The sequence below is a fragment of the Planococcus citri genome, chromosome 2, assembly GCF_950023065.1.
Source record: "Planococcus citri chromosome 2, ihPlaCitr1.1, whole genome shotgun sequence".
Classification (NCBI taxonomy): domain Eukaryota; kingdom Metazoa; phylum Arthropoda; class Insecta; order Hemiptera; family Pseudococcidae; genus Planococcus; species Planococcus citri.
Genome location: NC_088678.1, coordinates 30,662,463 through 30,683,406, shown reverse-complemented (window position 1 = coordinate 30,683,406; position 20,944 = coordinate 30,662,463). Strand labels below are relative to the sequence as shown.

General features: G+C 33.1%; 1 protein-coding gene across 2 annotated transcripts in view; it reads right to left on the bottom strand.

The window, feature by feature from the left end:
* Positions 1 to 20,944, bottom strand: part of LOC135835389 (splicing factor ESS-2 homolog) — a 61,115-nt gene that overhangs the window by 21,108 nt on the left and 19,063 nt on the right. Inside the window, exon 2 of one of the 2 annotated variants that reach the window (XM_065349624.1) lies at positions 4,697 to 4,808. In XM_065349624.1, the coding sequence (XP_065205696.1) occupies positions 4,697 to 4,808 (112 nt within the window). Of the gene's footprint in view, positions 1 to 4,696; positions 4,809 to 20,944 lie in introns of those variants that run through there. The other variant, XM_065349625.1, reaches the window with a different exon arrangement.

The following is a 20,944-nucleotide window of genomic DNA, read 5'->3' as shown; positions in this document are numbered from 1 at the left end:
TTTTCTGTGCAACTTTCAACTCAAAATGACGGTTTTTGCTGTAATTTATAAAAATTCACAGTATTTTCCCCATTATTTCACGATCCACCCATCTACTAGGTAGGTATACTTATTGCGTTTTCAATGTACTTGGTAGGTAACTCACATAAAAATTTAATGGTCGACACCAAAAAGAAACCTTTCTGATAGTTTTGAGTTAGATACTATGTACTTAAAAAATACTTGTAATTCAAGAAAACCTTGATTAAGAACTTGCATGGCGTTAATTGCGCTATAATGAAGCATTTTTCACAAAAAACCTAATTTTTGGGCAACCTCTTTCCACAATGTGACCGTTAGGAGGATTCAACTGCAAACAAAATTTCATATTCGTGTTCAGCGAGTTCGATTCATATGATAACGATACCCATATTGTCAATCTACTTTCGCCCCAAAATTCGTGAGAGGGGGTGCCTATGGCCCCAAAATTGGAGTTTCAAGAAGTTGGTTGGTTATCTATTGTTTTTGGAGGCCAGAAGGCAAAATTACAGATCGCTTTTTTTTGGTGGTGCCGTGACCCAAAAAACACAATTTTGAGTGTTTTTTGAGTTTTTGAAGATGGCCCACCTGGAGGGAAAATTTGAAAAAAAAATACCAATTATAGTACTCATGATGATATGTTTCTGAAAAAAATTCATGTGCTTGAATTAGGTTTGAAGATACGGCAGCTTCAAATTTTCTTTTGTCAATATCTTCCCCCTGGGGAGCCAACAATTTTTGAAAAATTTTACGTTGCTAGAATCATATCTTCTTTAAGTACATATTTAGAGTGAATACAGATTTTTTTTTCAAAACTCGTTGAAGCATGATCCCTCCCCTCAAAAAAAAACGTTTTTTCGCTATTGTGAGCAAGGGAAGTGGGGTGGGGGAATTTTTTTGGCTCCAACATTTTTTTTAAAGGTACCCAACGATGTTTCATCAAAGTTTCAGAAATCTGAGGACAGGGGCATTTCACCTATTTTACTCAGGAATACCCTTTCAGCTATCTTGATACATACATTATAAGCAAAAATACTTCTTCGCGTGTAGTTTTACCGTACGATCGCGCGATATAAATGAATTTTCAATTACACATTCTGAGGTAAAATTTCACGCTGAACAACTAGGTTCTCTTCGATTTCGGCCATTTGTCCATATTTTTGGAGAAAAACGTAAAAAACGTGGTTTTTTGAGAGTTTTTTGAACTTTTGAGCTTGACCCACCACTCCAAATGACCGGGTGGTGATTTCTATAGAAAGTAGACCTAAAAATACATATTTGACGAAAAAATCGTTTTGGTATGTTTTTTCGTTCCGGAGTAATGTCGATTTAAAGTTTTCTTTTGTCCCTCCTTCTCCCCCCATGCGATGAAAAATTCTGAAAAAATTCAGGGAGGTACCCCCATGTATCCTCTAACTATATTCGTTTACAGAATAAATTTATCTCAATTACTCGCTGATGCAGAATTTTTCCCTTGAAAAACGCGTTTTTCGGCCCCCCTGCCTAAGGGGGGTGGGGTTGGGAGCGGGTTATGGGCCCAAAATTATTTTTTGGTGGTACTAAACATACCCTGTGAGTTTCATCGAAATCTGAGGTTAAGGGCATTTTGCCTATCTTATCCGGGGGTACCCTTTTTACTGCTTGTATTTTTGAGATTGTGGAATTTTAAAATAAATACGAAAAATCGAAGTTTAACTTTTCAGAGCTACGTAAGTACGTATGTCAAAGTTTTTAAAATTTTAAAAGATGGGTCATTCCACCTCAATTGGACCAAGAAGTGGTAGGGGGGTTCGGCGATTTTTTTGAAATTATTCCTGTGGAAAGACCTTCCGAAGGGTTGACCAATGGCGCAAATCCTAGCCCTCTAGCCCATTTTTAAAGGCAGCCAGGGGTTGTCAAAGTTTTCAGTGAACCTAAAACATCATCCATTCAGCAGCAGATTACTCGATAACCGCGATACCTACCAAAATGGAACATTTTCCCATACTTAGGGGGTTTTAAAGGCTTTTTAGTGATATCATAAAAATCAGTGCTGCCACTTTTTTTCGTACGAAAAATTAGCTCGACAAGTTCCAAAACGTAGTTTTCATATCGTTCCGACTCTCATTGATTTTTTGTGAGGAGTTCATTTCATCGAGTAAAAGGGGTTTTTCAACTTTTTCAACAGATACGTAGGTAAAAATATGGGTCAAATGGGTCAACTTCACCGATCAAAACTTTTTTTCATGTTTTAAATCAAAAAATCGCATTTTTTCGCAAACTTTAAATTTTTTTAAATCGACTTCACAAAATAATGCCATCTCAATTTTTCAAAATGTTGTTCAGCATGAAAAGTTGTCCATATTATATTTTTTTCAGAATTTTTGAGTTTCGAGAGACAGAACGCTATGAAAACTACGTTTCGAAACTTTTTGAGCTAATTTCTTGTACGAAAAAAAGTGGCAACACTGATTTTTATGATATCACCAAAAAGCCTTTCAAAACCCCTAACTATGGGAAAATGTTCCATTTTGGTAGGCATCGCGGTTATCGAGTAATCCACTGCTGAATGGATGATGTTTTAGGTTCACTGAAAACGTTGACACCCCCTGGCTGCTTTTAAAAATGGGCTAGAGGGCTGCGATTTGCGCCATTGGTGATCCCTTTGGAAGGTCTTTCCACAGGAAAAATTTGCAAAAAAAATCGCCGAACTTTCCCTACCACTTCTTGGTCCAATTGACGTGGAATTACCCAGATGTATCTGAAGTTGGTGCTTTTTTATTTAATATCTACTTACAGGTGAAAAATGTACCAAAAATTGATTTTTTGCGTAGGCCTCAGCGACCACACAAAACCAAAAGATAGGTACCTATCTTCTCTCCTTGAAAAAGATCCATCGACAACTTTAGTACCTTATTCTCAAATTTTTTAAGATTACTTTATTGTTTGCAAAAGTAACCAAAGAAAACAAACTGAAGCTCGAAGGATTTTTTTTTAGGTTTCAGTTTCATTATTTCAACACTTAATTCTGAAAATTTCAAGTGTTTTTATTTTCCAATCTTAATCGGGCAATTATTTTTCCACAAAAACGTAATACGTTCTCCGGATTTCAAGCTATAAAATTTTCTGTACCTAAAACCTTTCAGTTTTGACGAATAAGCAGTAAGTTTACATTACACGTGATGACGTGAGTACTGATGAGTAGGTATAGGTAGATATCTGTTTTCAATTTTGCGACACACTCGTCAGCAACACTTGCAAATCACCATATGCATACGGTTTTAGCGTGAGAATAAATTATTCGACGATCAAGTTTGAAAAATTCTGTCAAAGAATGACATTTCATTGCATAATATTGTAGGTCTTTAGTGATCTACGTTTCATTATCAAGAACAAATGTTTAAATTAGAACTCGCACCGACGCGATATTGGAATACAGTCCACAGTCGTAAATTGATCAGTGAAAATGTCAAAGTATTGGATATGTTTCCGGATGATATCGTTGTTTCGAGTGTTGCCTAATTTCATAATCGCAGCAGAAAAGTAAAACGATAAATTTATTTCACTAAAATTCAAAATAAAATCTTGAGTTATTCTGGTTTCTTTTCGAGTTTAGAGTTACGTACTCGTATACCACCTAATCATTTTCAGTGCATAATGATTTTTTTTTTTCAGAATTTGCGAAGACGAAAACCAAATGAAAGAAATTTGCGTACGGCTGCGTGAAGATTTCTATTCGTACGGTGATTCGAAACAGGAAATAAGACGAAAAAGCGCATGCAAAGATTACGTACCAGTACAACAGGGTTATAAAAGAGAAGCACGTACTGTAGGATTATAATGCCATTTGGGCGCCAATGATAAAAAATGTATACTTATTTGGAAGCAAAACGGAAAATGATCTTACAGTATGCGCCTACCGGAATGAAGTCTGCTACCCGGAAGAGCATAATATAAAAAATTATTTGAAAAAGAGTAAAGGTAGTATTGCCGCTTTATTTTTAAGCTTTTTTGATATATTTGGGTGTTTTACAGGGAAATGGAAAGTTGAAAAGATTCACCAGTAGGTAGTTAAATGATTTGAATTAAAAAGTCCTACGATTGTACATTCTACATAACTTTTTTCTGTCAACTTGAATTTTTATTCAATTTTAATTCATTGTTAATTTTTTACATTAAAATATTTTTTTGATGTTTGAAGAAAAGGCAAAAAAAATTCGATGTGTTTTTATTTTATTGTTTTTCAAATCTAAACTTCTGAGTCTCCAACTCTCGACATCTGATTTCATGCATTAAAATCTCAAAATTTATGCACAACCAGATTAGTTAGTTGTTGCACGACTGATCCAAATTCAACAAAAAACAAAAATAACCCCAAAAAATGTATTAGATCTTGGAAAGTTCAGTTTTGCTTTCCTCTGTGTTTTCAATATATTTTTAAAGGGTTCGAGACAATCGATTTTTTTTGCAAAAATTTGACAAATAAGCAAGTATGGGTTTCTATTTTCAAGTTTGCAATTAAGAACGAATTTGCCAGTTGTCTATACGCGAAGAATGAGGAAATAAATCACTTGAAGTTCAACGTAGAAAAAAAAACAACTAAAATTAACGTCGCATGGTAAAAACTATGTGGTATTCTAAGTTTCGCCAAAAGAAAATTATTTGTCACAAGGCTCATAAAAGTATCAGAAGTTCGAACTTACTCGTAAAAGTTTACACCTCCACAGTTGTGAAAGAACCAGCGAAGATGTCGATGTATTGGATATTAATCCTGGGGATTTGGTGGTTTCAAGTATTGCCTCGCCATTTTTCTGCAGCAGAAAAGTAAAACACAAGTTATTTTTCAATTATTAGAAATAATGCCATAATTCCTTTTAATTTTTACTTTTGAGGGCAGTCTTATAAAATGAATCAAAATTTTCAAAAAGTGAACACCCCTTTACTGTTACGCTCTAAGACAAATTTTTCTCCATTTTTTCTACACTTAAAGTACCTAGGTTAATATTGTTTTTTTTTCAAAAATTGATTTTTCTCTGATCTATCTACTCGTATAAAGCGTGATCAACTTTTTTTCAACGTATTTTGAGCAAAATTCAAAAAATTTATTTTAATTGTACGATTTTCTGGGAGTTAAAAAGACAGAATAAAATATGGACGTTGAATGTTGAATATGTTCACGTGACGATGTTTCAAAACTTTGAAAGACCAACAAAAAAGATTCTTTTTCTATTTTAGTCCCCAAATAAAATTTTTCAAGCGCTCTAGCGCCTTCAATTTGGTCAAATGATTTTAATCAACCGTAGCTTCTTTAATTTAGAACTTGGACTAAATCGAACAGGACCTTTTTTGTGCATTTTTCAAAGTTCTACAATAAGCTGCAATTTTATATTCAATCTATCTGCAATATTTGAAGAGTCCCATTACTCAATTCACATTAGTGAGGATAAACGATATAATTTCTGAAACAAGGGAAACATTTTGGAGGACAGAAATTATACCTTTCGATGTTTTGGCACGAATATAGCGAAATATTCGAGAAGAAAAAATTTTCAAAACACAATATTCACCCAAAAAGAAACGATTTAGAAATTTTCAAATGCTCAATAAGATCTTGTAAGTGGTCTTGGATTTTGCAATAGCAATGGACTATTTCAACACAGAACCTCAAATAGCCTACTATCTTTTAGAACTGGACCATTTTTTCCAAAAAAAAAGTTGGGTAAGGACCAGAGGGGAAAACCACGATTTTTTTCGAACAAAAAATATCCATTTTCAATGGATAATGAATTTGACCTGTTTTTTACTCCATTTTGCTCACATTTCTCACATTATAAGCAACTGGTTTCGTTTCAGGATTTGTGGAGACGAAAACTATATGAAAGAAGTTTGCGCCAGAATACGCAGAGATTTTCTTTTATATGGCGATACAGAAGAAGAGATAAAACGAAACAGCAAATGCATAAATAATGTAGCAGTGCAAAAAGGTGATGGAAAAGAATTGCAAACTGTAGGATTATGTGTTTTTGGCCCCGATCACACCAAATGTATACTAAACAACGATGAAAATGATTTAAAAGTGTGTATTTACCACGAGTCGAAGGTATTTGTATTCCGGATGAGAATATTAAAAATTATCTCGTAGAGCCTTGGGGAGGTATCGGCGGTTCGATTTTGAGCGTGTTCAATGTTTTTCACAGATGGGAAATTCAAATTATTTCTGAATAGTCGATTATTGACCATAAAATGTTGACTTGAGTAGGCAGACGTAATTTTTTTGCACACTTGAATTTCGATTCAATTCGTATACCTAGATACCTATTGAATTTATAATTTTCAATTGATTCCTCATACCTAGTTGATTGTTTTATTGTAAGTATAGCTCTCATTGTCAGATTTGAGAAAATATAGCCCAAGGTGTTTCTATTGAATCATAAAACATCTCTGTAAAAGCAGAAATTTTCAAGAACATTCACTTGAGACGCTTTCTTTGCACCTGATGAGAAAAAAATAATGCAGGTGTTCATGTTTTTAAATTGAACCATCAACAACAATAGTTACAGATATCTAAGAATACAAGAAATTTTCTTTCTCGAAGAAAACTTCGACGATATTTTTCAAAACATCAGACAAATCTCAAGGATTTACAACCAAATTTGCGAGTTCAGTTGAAAAAAATATCCCTACTGAACTGATGGCTTCATATTTATGACGCCAGATACCACCGATGATTAACATCTGCTGCAGCGTATTCTGCGATGGTTTTGGAAAATTTTCAATTCATTTTAGAAAATTTCGATCTGATTGCACAAAGGAAACAACAGATGAAGCTATCACACACCTTGTGGTAAAAAAAATGTTCATCACCAGTTGGGCGTTCAAAATTCTAGAATTTTGCGCATATGTATCCGAGGAAATGGCTCAAAAAATGTCAATTCATGTTATGAAGATCAAGAGTACAGTAGGTAGTGAAAATGCAGAAATCGGTACAGAAACCACGTTATTCGATTTTTTTCCTGATAATTTTTCCCTGTCATGTATTCTGTGCAAATAATACTAAGCAAAAAGAAGTAACACTGAATAACTTCATGCAGTGGAGAGGGTAAATTTTCAAATATTCATTTTTATTTCTTATATTATAATAACTTAAATATTCTTTTCTTCGTAGAAAATCACAATTTTTATCGAATATGATTCAAATTTCAATATTTTTTCAGCAGCATTTCTAATCAAGTAGGTATATTCACAGCGCAAAACCAACAGAAATTGTGCGTTTGGGCCATTTTTATTTTGATGGAAAAGCTTTTCCATCAAAATAAAAATTATAATACGTTTAAGTGTCAATGGCCCAAACGCACAATTTCTGTTGGTTTTGCGCTGTGAATATACTTGATTAGAAATGCTGCTGAAAAAATATTGAAATTTGAATCATATTCGATAAAAATTGTTCGTTATTTGGTCGAAACAAAATTTGAGAAACGCGAAGTAAAGTCAGAGACTCAGAGTAAGGTAAAATTGATAAAAGGAATAACAGGTCAAGATAGTCGAATAGACCTCTTGGCAGTTTTTCAAACAAAAGTGACCTCAAAAAACCAACTAGGAGGAGGAAAAAAAAGTTGACAAAAATTCTGGACCCTTAAGACAATTATTTGCAAGTGAGGGCAAAATGTAGGTACATAGTTTCTTTAGTCAATTTCTTTCACTTTTCGCCAAATTGAGCTGAAAAATTAATATTTTCTAAAATATGTTCTTTGTTCGGAGAGATGTACCTACCTAATTTTTTTCTAATATTTTTGATCATTTTTCGCTGATTTAAGGCACCTTGAAATTTCAGAGATGCAGTCATCGATATTTTGATAATTTTAACCAAAGAAATGGCTTTTAGGCCATTTCCGGTAGAAAAGCGAGGCCTTTGGACAATGTTTGAGAGAAAGTGACATGTTTTGGAATTTTTTGCAAAAGATATAATATTTTGCAAATTTTGTTGGAAAGCGAGCATTTTTTAGAATTTTTGGAAAAAAAGCAAATAGAACTTTCGGGGAGTTATTGAAAAAAAAGAGGGACTTTTTCGCAACTTATGGCAAAAATGCAAGTCTTTTGGGTAATTGATGAAAAAAAAAAGTGAAAATTGTTGGCAATAGCAAGAATTTTTTCAAAAAGCAAAAATCAACTATTTTGAGAAGTATTAGCAAAGAAATTACATTTTTTTCTCGTTATTTATTTATTTTGGAAAAGTCAGACTTTTTTTTGCAAACTTTGTAAGTACATATGAAAAAGAAAGACTTTATTTAGCTACGAGTTCTTTCTGGTACTTACTGCAGTTACAGTAAGAAATAATTGATTGAGTATCCTCCAGGAATAAACCGCAAATCAATAAATCATCGATTATTTATAATTATTTTTTTCCAGGAGCGATATATGCAATGACGAGAATCGAGTGAAAGATCTATGCGTTTATTTGGCCAAGAAATACTCGAGTGCTGAAAGCGAACAGACTATAAGAAGCAACAGCGGTTGCAGAAGCAGTACACAACTGCATTTAGGCGCTTTTATTGCAACTTATAGAGTAGGAATGTGTTATATGAGCCCATCGGATACCAAATGTTTAAGTAAGGGCGAAAACGCTAACGATTTGATCATTTTCGACTACGTAAATTCGAAATGTGAGATAAAAGAGTTAATTACGGAAGACAATTTGAAATCACCGACACCCTCCTGGAAACTTGCGCTGCGTTCATTTTTTAAAATGATTACTTGCGGACTTATATAATATAGGTATTGACACCAATTCATTTTTATTCAAAATCGCATTCTTAAGCGTTTGAATTCAGAAATCAAAAATTTAATATTAACTATATTTATAAATAATGTTTAATCCATACGTACATTTTTTTACAGTTAAGTTGATACAAATCCCACTCAAAAAATATTTTATTTAAGTATAGGCAAGTAAATAATAGGTATATTCTTATGATTTTAATGATTTAAACAATAATGCCATTAAAAAGATATTTCATTTATTTATGATTTTTCGTGGCATTTTTTTTCTCATTTGAAATGTATTTGGAAATCTAGTTCCATTAATCAGTTCGAATAATAAAAAGAGAAAATGTCAAAACTACCTAAGTATACTTATTCACGATTCAAAAAGTATCGCTTAGAAGGACAAAGGCAGATTGAAAGAGCATGGAATTGGAAAAATACATTACCAGGTAACATTTCAGATGATAAAGTGCATTTTCCGACTTTTGGTGAATTTCTAAATAATGAAAGGGGCAAGAATGCAAAAAAAAAAAAAATCGTTTCACCAGATTGCCGTAGAAAGCTGAAACGAGCCAGATACCCTATTTTACGTAGATCCGCGGAACTAACCATATCCTTCGTGTATACAAAAAATTACATAAAAGCATATAGCCTTAAGTGAATTTTGAACGAAAAATGTGCGATAAAATAAAATTATCAACATTCACGTATAAATGTAGATACGAATGGTAAAAGTCAACAATTTCAAAACATGCATGAAAATTTTCATCGGGTAAATTGATTTAATGAACGTAAAATATCTACCGCAGTAAACTTTTAAACGCCCTGAGCAATAAATAGGTACATAATCTCTAGAAAAGTAACAATTTCTAAGAATGCGCACTTGTGCAGATAAGATGTTTTTAAACTGAACTGTATCGATAATTTAAAAAATTTTGCATCTCAAAGAAAACTTCAATAATATTTTTCAAAACACCAGACAAACCTCAAGGATTTACAACCGCAAATTTGCGAATTTATAGTAGAAAACATATATGTATCCATCTATCTACTGAACTAAATTGTTTCATTTGTACAACGCTAGACACCACTAATGATGAACAACATCTGCGTATTCTGCGTGAATGTGTGTTAAAAATTTTTAAATTTCACTTCAGAAGAATGCGATTTAATTGCACAAAAGAATCAATTAATGAAGTTACCATGTACCTTATGCATGCTAATGAAATATTTCACATTAGTTGGGCATTAAAAATTTTAAAATTTTACATATGTTTTGGAAATTGGTTCGAAAAAAAGTAATTTGTATTGTGAACAGCACCAGTAAGTACAGTTGTGAAATCGTCGACTAAAATCATGGTTGATTTTTTTTTTGGTTGAAAATTTAGAGAATTTACTTAGTAGATTATGAAGATGTTTCAACCAACTGGAAAATTTGGGGGAAATTTTACCTTTGAAGTTTCAATACTGCTCAAAAAATTTTTAAAATGGCCGCGAAAGTTCAAGGTAAAAATCGCACTTTTTCAGTAGTACGATTAAGTACGTTTTCACGTAATTTTCATTAAAATTTTTGCAAAACCATGTAGAAATCTGAAATTTGGTATGTATCCTAATTCTGACCAACCGAATCGATTACAAATGGTTTCGAATCGTTTTGAGCACTTATGAAGTTTCCAGCAGATTTTTGTACTTAAGTTGTCACAAAATTTTACAAAATGAATTTGCAAAGCTGAAATTTATTTTATACTCTAATTTCAAGATATTGACACGGTTTCAAATCATTCTAGAGCCCCGTGTCCTATTTTGGAAATTCCAGATTTTCAAAAAGGGCCATAAAAATTGTCCAAATCAACTTTTAGCACGCAAAACTGCGATTTCTGCATGTTAGAGGCCCAATTGATCAATTACACATAATTTTTCCGAAATCGGTGTCTGCTAGTCCTGAACCGTATTTTCCTCCAGCGATTTCACGAGTGAAAATTGAAAAATTCACTGTTCCTCTACCATTTGACGTAAAAAGGTAAAATATGTTTATACGTTCATATACCTATTTTGGACCCTCTTCGAATTTTCAATAATGAAATCTATCTCAAAAAAGCACCAATCGCGAGCATACGTGCTAAAGTTTATTTAGTCCAATTTTATAGTGTTTTTTTGGAGAACTGGAACTTCCAAAACGTCGCTGGAGGCTCCAGAACGGCTTTTAAACGCATTTAGTCGACTCAGTATGTGGAAATTAGGTATTAATAATAAATATTAGCTTTCCAACTTCATTTTGGTACATTTTTTTAAAAATTTCTACTTTCAAAAATCTGCTGGAGGCTCCTGAATCGCTTACAACAGTTCGAAACTGATTCCACTTAATTTGCGAAGTCGAAAATAAGGTATAAACCAAAATTTTGGCGTTCATTGTCAATTTAGTAAAATTTTGATTTTTCTCCATTTTTGTAAACAATTAATGAACTTTCAAAAATTCCTCAAAACATTCTCCAAAAAATCAAAAAATGCACTCTATGTAGAATCTGAAATTTTGGCAGGCGATGCATTTTTGTACGCTTTTTCGATCTAGAACTATCTCCAGACCAAAAAATGTTTCTGTTTGTTGGGATTACTTGTGAGCAAATTCAGAGTCTCCAGTAAATTTTGAATTCTTTCCACGAATTTCCGATCATTCTTGAAATTTCATACTCATGACGTCATGAGTACTCACATCTGATTTTTTTGGTATAATTTCAAGATAGGTACTTAGCATCGTTTATTCGTTATCAATTTTCGAGGTTTGATTTCTTTTTCAACAACGTTGTAACCAAGTGTGTAAGTAAGTATAAGTAAGCAATTAAGTAAGTAAGTATATTATTAATTTGCAATTTTAGTCATTGAAAGTTCAAACTGCAATGGCAATAAAGAGATATTTCGTTTATGATTTTTTTTTGTCAAAATGCTTTTTTCTTTCGACTGAATTTGGGCATCCCATTTTCCTTCATTCAATCCTGTCATCTGCTAATCTGAATGATCGAGATTCGGAAAAATGACAGAAAATAAATTACGTGCCTTTTCTGGCCGTGGTTCGTCAGTTAGTCACCAGATCTGCATCAAATTTCATAGGTATTAATTTTCGCTAAAAAAAAAATTTGAAAATTTTTACAAATTTTTCGTTTTTTTGACCCACCTAGAAAACTTAATTTTCCGACTTATGGTACCTTCTCGCTTGGCGCATTACTAAAGAACAATGGACAGCTGCGTATAGCTGTAGAAATGTGTGTACTCACCTTGAGCTATGCCATGTCTTTCTTCTATATTTATCCTCAAAATTGAAAAACAGGAAAGTTTTAAAATTTCAGGTAGAATACGGGGAACTGTTGAAAGAGGCACAACATTGCGAAAATGAATTTCTTAGCGTTTTTTCTCATTATATTTCCCCTGCATGTATTTTGTAAACCTAAGGTAACGGTGACGTCCTTTAACTTCTTTAATTGGCAATGGTAAGTACAAGTAACATATTGAAACTTTACGTTTTCAAAACATAACATAAGGTATACATGCTATTTTAGAATACGAATTTCATTCTGAGCTTGTAGAAAGCTTTGATGCCTCCTTTATTTATTTCCATCTACGCTCAGTATAGTCTACAGTCCAAGCGCGAAAAAGTGTCATTTGAGTGGGCCGTTTTTGGGGACAAAAAAAAGAGTATAGGCTTTTCGTTAGTATCTTATTAACATTCAAGAAAATGGACATTTTGGATTTTTTGGGAGCTAGAGCCTGAAAACCCCCATTTTTCGAAATTGGCCGGGGACGATTTTTTTAAAATTTGGTAGAGAGCACTCTCCGGAGTATAGATATATATATTTTGAGTGGGCTCCGCCACAGTTGCGTTCCAGAGCTATATAAAAGGCAATTTTTAGCCAATTTTAGCACTTTTTTTCACACAAAAACGGCTCTGTGGAAGCAATACGGCCTTCGGGACACAAAATACGCACCTACATGATTGCATTCATTCATCCCACGCTGATAGAGACCAACTTCGTGAAAAACTGCCGGCACAATGACCCGCTGTGAATTTTCAAAGTTACGCATCCCGGCCATCTCATGAAAAAAATTGATTGTATGACATTTCGACAACGTGACCGTGCGACCTATCAAAGTGGGTTAAAATTTTGCGAGAAAAACGAAAATCGCAATAAAAAAATGTTTTGTGAATTTCATGACATTTTTGAGCCAAAATGAAAATTTTTTAGCAGAAAATTTCCATGAATTGTTCAAAAAAATGTTTATTATGATTTTTAACTCACTTTGATAGGCCGTACAATCACGTTGTCAAAATTCCATACATTAGTACAAATTTTTCAGCTCAAAATTTTTATGAAATGCTCAGAAAAAATTTTTATTGCGATTTTTGTTTTTCTCGCGAAATTTTAACCCACTTTGATAGGTCGCACGGTCACGTTGTCGAAATGTCATACAATCAATTTTTTCATGAAATGGCCGGGATGCGTAACTTTGAAAATTCACTGTGGGTCATTGTGCCGGCCGTTTTTCACGAAGTTGGTCTCTATCAGCGTGGGATGAATATTGAATGGGTGCAATCATGTAGGTGCGTATTTTGTATTCCGATGAAGGCTGTGTTGCTTCTACAGAGCCGTTTTTGTGTGAAAAAGTGCCAAAATTGGCAAATAATTGCCTTTATATAGCTCTGGTGCCGGAGCCCACTCAAAAAAATATAGTACCTATATCTATAATCGGGAAAACATCCTCTACCAAATTGAAAAATAAATTTTGTCCCCGGCTAACTTCGAAAAATAGGGGGTTTGAGGCTCCAGCTCCCTATTGTGCCGGTCAAAAAATCCGAAATGTCCATTTTCTTGAATGTTAATAAGATACTAACGAAAAGTCTACTCTTTTTTTTGCCCTCAAAAAAGCCAACAGTCTTTTTGGTTTCTAGAGCACTTTTTCGTTTTGGACTGTAGACTAGTACCTCATGTTGAGCATCAAGTAATGCTATCCAATAGCCAATAGGTAGTCATTTTTTAGAAACAAAAAAAATTTTAAAAAATAGGATGTGGGACTCTACTTGCATTGCAATCAGTAAACGTTTTCTGGACAAAAATACAACAAAAATATTATTCCAACTAAGTACCTAATTTTAGTAGTAACAGCAAATCTTTTCAAATAAAAGTTTTTCTCTCTTTTTTTTCTAGCTCGAGCATATGCGGCGGAACTGGTCAAGAATACCAAAACAATGATAATCGAGTAAAAGACCTATGCGTTCAATTAGCCAAGAAGTACTTCTTTGCAGATAACGAACAGAATATAAGAAGCAGTAGCGGCTGTCAAACTTTAACTATAAATTTCGGCGGCACATCTTTTGAAACGTATACCATAGGAAAGTGCCAAATATCCTCGTCAGTTACCAAATGCATAAGTAAGGGCGAGCGAGTAAAAGATTTGATCATTTATAACTACGAAGGATTGAATTTGAAATGCGTGCCACATGAGTTTACAACAGAAGATTCTTTGAATGCATTTTCGTGGAAAAGATTCTTTTTAAAGGTGTTTACTTGCGGACTTATGTAATAGGTACGAATACTTTGTTAGCAGTACATATATTAAACCCAATGAGAGAAATTTTGAAATAGGTAACCGTAAGACATATTTATTGTTTGTTTATAAAAATCCAAAATTTTAATCAAAACTTGTATGTATTTTGAGGAAATACCATTTTTTTTCGATGCTTTAAAGATTTCTTATAATGTGGAAAGGAAATGTTGAACGAAAAATAACAAGGTAATGTCAAAAATACACGAATTAATTTCATGCTTGTATCGGTTATTGGTCCAAAAATCAACATTAAATCTTCCTTCAAAGAGACGATGGGTAGGTAGATGTAGCTTTTTTTGCTCACTTGAATTTCAATTTAATTCTTATTCTCAAATTTTTATATTACCTACCTATTGAATTTATATAATTTTCAATTAATTCCTCATACCTAGTTGATTGTTTTATTATAAGTACATAAGCTGTTATTGTCAGATTTTAAGAAAGTACAATATGTAAGTGTTTCTATTGAATCACAAAACATCTCTATAAAAGCAGAAATTTTTAATAATATTCAGATGAGGCACTTCCTTTGCACCTTCTGAAAAAAAATGCAGGCGTTCATTTATGTTCTTAAATTGAACCATCAACTACAATAGGTGTCTAGGAATAAAAGAAATTTTCTTTCTCGAAGAAAACTTCAACGATATTTTTCAAAACACCAGACAAATCTCAAGGATTTACAACCGCAAATTTGCGAATTTAGTAAAAAAAAAAATATACCTATCTACCTACTGAACTAACTGTTTCATTTGTACATATGTACAACGCCAGACACCACTGACGAACAACATTTGCGTATTCTGCGTAAATGCGTTTTAAAAATTTCTAAATTTCACTTTAGAAGAATGCGATTTAATTGCACAAAAGAATCAATTAATGAAGTTACCATATACTTACCTTATGTATGGTAATGAAATTTTTGACATTAGTTGGGCATTAAAAATTTCAAAATTTTACATACTTATGTTTTGGAAATTGGTTCGAAAAAAAGTAATTTTGTGAACAGCACCAGTAAGTACAGTTGTGAAAAATTCAGAAATCAGCAGAGATGAAATTACCGCGTTATTTGATTTCTTTCCTAATAATTTTCCCTTATTTTGCATTATGTGGAAAAAAGTTGGAAGACATAACTTTGAATGACTTCATCATATTCCGAGGGTAAATTTTCAAATATGTATTTTATTTCTCATCTGAAATAAGCAGACTTCACCTCGACAAAAGAAATTGCATTAGATAGGACAGATACTTTTGGTCCATTTCACCTAATCAAATTTGAGGAACTTCAAGTAAGGCCCGAGTAGAAAGAAAATTTCTGAATTTCAAAATTTTCTTCGTCTTCCATGATATTTTAAAATTTTTTTTAAAGCATTCAAGAAAAAGACCCTTCATTAATTGAAAATTTCAGTGGTTCTGACTACTTTTGTAATAAAGTATTTCATGTTGTGTTGCCTAGAAAATTTTGAAATTCTCTTCCCTCATTCACAAAAGCAAAAAGAAGCGTTTTCTCACGAACATGGTAAAAACCACGAGAAAAACAAAATTGTGGAGCTTGAAATTTTCTATCGATAAAGAGCATTCAATTTTTTTCTAATGGTTTTAAAATTGAAATAAATTCTGATTGGTTTCCAGCTAATATTTTACTACTAGTAAATTTGTTAATCGCACAAAGCGGAACCTTCTACATCATCAGTGAGATGATGAATTTCATAAAACAAGCAAAATTCAGTCAAAATCATCCGTGAGCTCAAATAAGACTTCCCTGAACTACAAATCATCTATTAATTACATCATTTTTTTTTCAGGAGCGATATATGCTTAGACGAGAATCGAGTGAAAAATCTATGCGTTAAAGTGGCCAAGAAATACTCGAGTAGTGAAAGCGAACACACAATAAGGAACAATAGCGGTTGCAGAAGCGGTATACAGATGCACTTCGGCGCTGTTATTGCAACTTACAGAGTAGGAATGTGTTATATGAGCCCGTCGAATACCAAATGTTTAACTAATGGTGAAAATGCTAAAGATTTGATCATTTTCAACTACGAAAATTCAAAATGTGAGAAACTGGAAATAATTACGGAAGAAATTTTAAATACACCCTCTTGGAAACTTACACTACGTTCCTTTCTTAGAATGATTACTTGCGGACTAATAAAATAGATATTGATATTAATTTTTCTATAAGCTACATTTTTATTTTTTAAGCACTAGAATTATACAAACTGTATTTAATATTCATACTTATTATTTAATTTACTCCACTTATTTTATTAAGAAAGTAAATACATAATCGCTTCAAAAAATGTCAACATTTAAGCTAGGTAGTACCTAATTACCTATTGTATGTATTTGTAATTTTAGGTAATAATTAAACTTGTAATACCTAACAATAAAAAAATTTCATTTATTACGATTTCTTTCTTTCTTTTTTTTTACGAGTAGAACTGAAATCTCCAAAATGTCGCTGAAGGATCCATAGAACGCAACTTGAAACCATGGGTATAAAGGTAAAGTCCTGCTTTGAAACTTCATTATAATATCAAATTTTGGGAGAAATTTCAACGTAAGAATCTGCCGATTTAGACGATCAAAAATAAATTAAGTACTTACATACTTTTTAGCTTTCTAGGTCATTTAGTGAGATTTTCATTTTTGGCATTTTTGGCACAAACATTTTCCTAAATTTACCAATAATCGAAAAATGCACTTTGAGCGCCTGAAATTATAGCTGATGATTTATTCTTGCACGTCCTCTTGATTCTGGCACTTGGAACGCCTCTCTTGCAATTGGGTTATTCCACGTCAATTCGACCAACAAGGGAACCTCTTGAGGTGTCCGACCCCGATTTGAACGGGACCGCGATTTTTTGAAAGAGCATGGTCTAAAACCCCCAAAACCACATTTTCAGCTGCCCAACTTCATATCTCGATATTTGGCGAACGTTTGAAAATTCAAAATTGACTGTTTTTGGTGATTCATACTTTTTTCAAAAAAGTACGTACATAATCAGTAAAAATGATCAAAATAAATTCTAAAACTGATAATAATTCCCAAAATCCAAATTTCGTTATTTCCAGCCATTCTGGAGCCTCCAGCGTGATTTTTCAATTTCTCCAGAATTTTGAATTTGCTCCAGAAGGCGTTAATATGAAGTTGGGCAGCTGAAAATCGAGTTGTGTGTTATACTCGACCTGTTTAACGAATTTATCCACATTAGAGCCGATTCTGGAGAGGACACCTCAAAAGTAGTTTTTTGACCAGCTTATTTTTTTCAAAATAAAAATATTCAAAAATCAAAAATTTCCCGTTTGCGAAAAATTTTTTGAAATTTGCGTGAATCGCAGTATTTTGTCATGAACTGACCCCACGAGGGTGAATTTCGCCATTTCCAACCATTCTGGAGGCTCCAGCGCGATTTTTTGATTTCTCCAGAATTTTTAATTTGCTTCAGAAGGCGTGAATAATGAAGTTGGGCAGCTAAACATCGAGTTGTATATTATATTCGACCTGTTCAACAAATTTATCCACATTTGAGCCGATTCTAGAGGGGAGACCTCAAGAGTGGTTTTTTGACCAGCTTATTTTTTTCAAAATAAAAAATATTTAAAAATCAAAAATTTCTCGTTTGTGATAAAATGCTCGAAATTTGCGAGAATCGCTGTATTTCGTCCTTAATTAACCCCACAAGAGCGAATTTCGCCATTTCCAGCCTTTCTGGGGCCTCCGTTCAAATTTTGGATATTTTTATTATGAAAAAAGCTGGTCAAAAAACCACTCTTGAGGTGTTCTCTCCAGAATCGGCTCAAATGTAGATAAATTCGTTAAACAGGTCGAGTATAACACACAACTCGATTTTCAGCTGCTCAGCTTCATATTAACGTCTTCTGGAGCAAATTAAAAATTCTGGAGAAATCGAAAAATCATGCTGGAGGCTCCAGAATGTCTGGAAATGACGAAATATGGATTTGGGGAATTGATATCAGTTTGAGAATTTATTTTTATCATTTTTAGTGATCATGTACTTCCATACTTTTTTGAAAAAAGTATAAATCACCAAAAACAGTCAATTTTGAATTTTCAAACGTTCGCCAAATATCGAGATATGAAATTGGGCAGCTGAAAATTTGGTTTTGGGGTATTTAGACCATGCTCTTTCGAAAAATCGCGGTTCCGTTTAAATCGGAGGCGGACACCTCAAGAGGTTCCCTTGCAAGACGATTTCTTCGGAATTTTTCCTGTGGAAAGACCTTCCGAGGGGATGACCAATGGCGCAAATCGCAGCCCTCTATACCCCTTTTTTAAAGGCTGCCAGGGGGTGTCAAAGTGTTCAGTAAGCTTGAAATATCATCCATTTGAGCAGTGGGTCAACTTCGCCAATCAAATTTTTTTTTTGTTTTAAATTAAAATTCTCGCAAACTTTTACTTTTTTTAAATCGACTTTACGAAATAAAGCCATCTTGATTTTTTAATATGTTGTTTAGCATGAAAAGTTGTCCATACTATATTTTTTTCACAATTTTCGAGTCGGAACGATATGCAAACTACATTTTGAAACATTTCGAGCTAATAAAAGTGGCAACACTGATTTTTATGATACCACCAAAAAGCCTTTCAAAACCACTTATTATTGGAAAAAGTTCCATTTTGGTAGGTATCTTGGTTATCGAGTAATCCACTGCTCAAATGGATGATATTTCAAGTTCACTGAAAACGTTGACACCCCCTGGCAGCCTTTAAAAACGGGCTAGAGAGCTGCGATTTGCGCCATTGGTAATCCCTTCGGAAGGTCTTTCTACAGGAAAGATTTCAAAAAAAATCGCCGACCCTCCTTACCATTTCTTGGTCGAATTGACGCGGAATGACCCAGGTGGGAATAAGTTACTGGTACTAAAGTATTGCTTCAGTACTATTGGAGGGGCATGGGCACCAAAACAAAAATTTTCAAAATAGTGGAAGAGGACAGATGTATTATTTTTGTGACCCGTGTAGCATACCGTGGAAACTAGACCTCATTCAGATCTCGAAACCATCATCAAATGTTTGAAATTGAATAGTAAAATCGATTAATGGATTCCCAAAATTGTGAGAAATGAGCATCTCCAATGGCAACTATTTTGACCGATTATTATGTCATGACAAAAAAGAGATGTTTTTTTTTTGTGGTCTGGTCTCACCTCGAAAGGTGCCACTGCATCATATGAATTTTGCGATTATTCTTTCATCTATACAAAAAAGTAAACTTATAACTTTTTGAATGAAATTTGGGCAATAAAATTATTGTAATTCACGAGTATTAAATGTACAAGTACCTAGATAAAAGTCTAAAATTTCAATCCGTGCATGAAAATTTTTATTAAATATGAATCGTAAAAAATCTCTAGAAACGTAACAATTTCTAAGAATGTGCAGATAAGATGTTTTTAAACTAATTTTTTAGTAATTTAAAAAACTTTCATTCGAAGAAAACTTTGAAAGGTAATATTTTTCAAAATGCTAGGTAAATTTGAAAAAATACATTTACCTAGTGAACTAATGATTTCATTAGTACTACAACGTCAAACACCACTGATGAATAACATCTGTGTAATTTGCGTGACTTTGAAAAGTTTTTAATTTTCAATTTAGAAGAATACGATTTAATTGCACAACCAAACCAATTAATGAAGCTACCATACACCTTGCAGTAACGAAACGTGTTAAGTACATTAGTTGGGACGGTAGGTAGGTACTTAAAATTTTACAAATGTCAGGGAAACTGCTTAAAAATATATCAACTCATGTTATGAAGAGCACGAGTACAGTAGATATAATATTTGTAGTAAAAATGCAGAAATTGGTACAGATGCCGAATTATTTGATTGTTTTCTTAATAATTTTGCCCTCTCGTGTGTTTTGTGAAACTATTAAGCTAGACGAGGTAACGTTGGATCACTTCATCACGTGGCAAGGGTAAATTTTCAATCAATGTATATTTCTTATTGCAGTTATCTACCGTAAGAAATAATAGCACCTATCTAGAAACTGACGGCAAATCATTACTAAATTACATAATTCTTTCTTTTCAGGAGCAGTATATGCAATGATATACCACGAATGAAAGATTTATGCGTTAAAGTGGCCCAGAAATATTCGAGTGATAGAAGCGAAGACACAATAAGAACGAACAGTAACTGCAGAGACAACATAAAGTTGCATTTGAACTCTGTTACGGCAACCCATAGAATAGCAATGTGTTTTGTGAAATCGAAGGTAACCAAATGTTTAGCTAAAGGTGAAAATGATAAAGATTTGATTATTTTCAAGTATGTAAATAAGAGATGTGAGATACAGAAGTTGACTACGGAAGAAAATTTGAATACACCCTCCTGGAAACTTGCGCTGCGTTCGTTTTTTAAATTGATTACTTGCGGACTTATATAAAATAGGTACCTATTGATATTAAATCTTCTTCAAAACTACATTTTTAAGCACTTGAATTCAGAAATAAAAAATCAGAACATTCGTATCTAATAAATCTTTTAGTAGTTCTAGATACGTAATGACAGTCTATGCTTATTTGATACGTACGGGTAGGTAGGTAAGGTACATCAT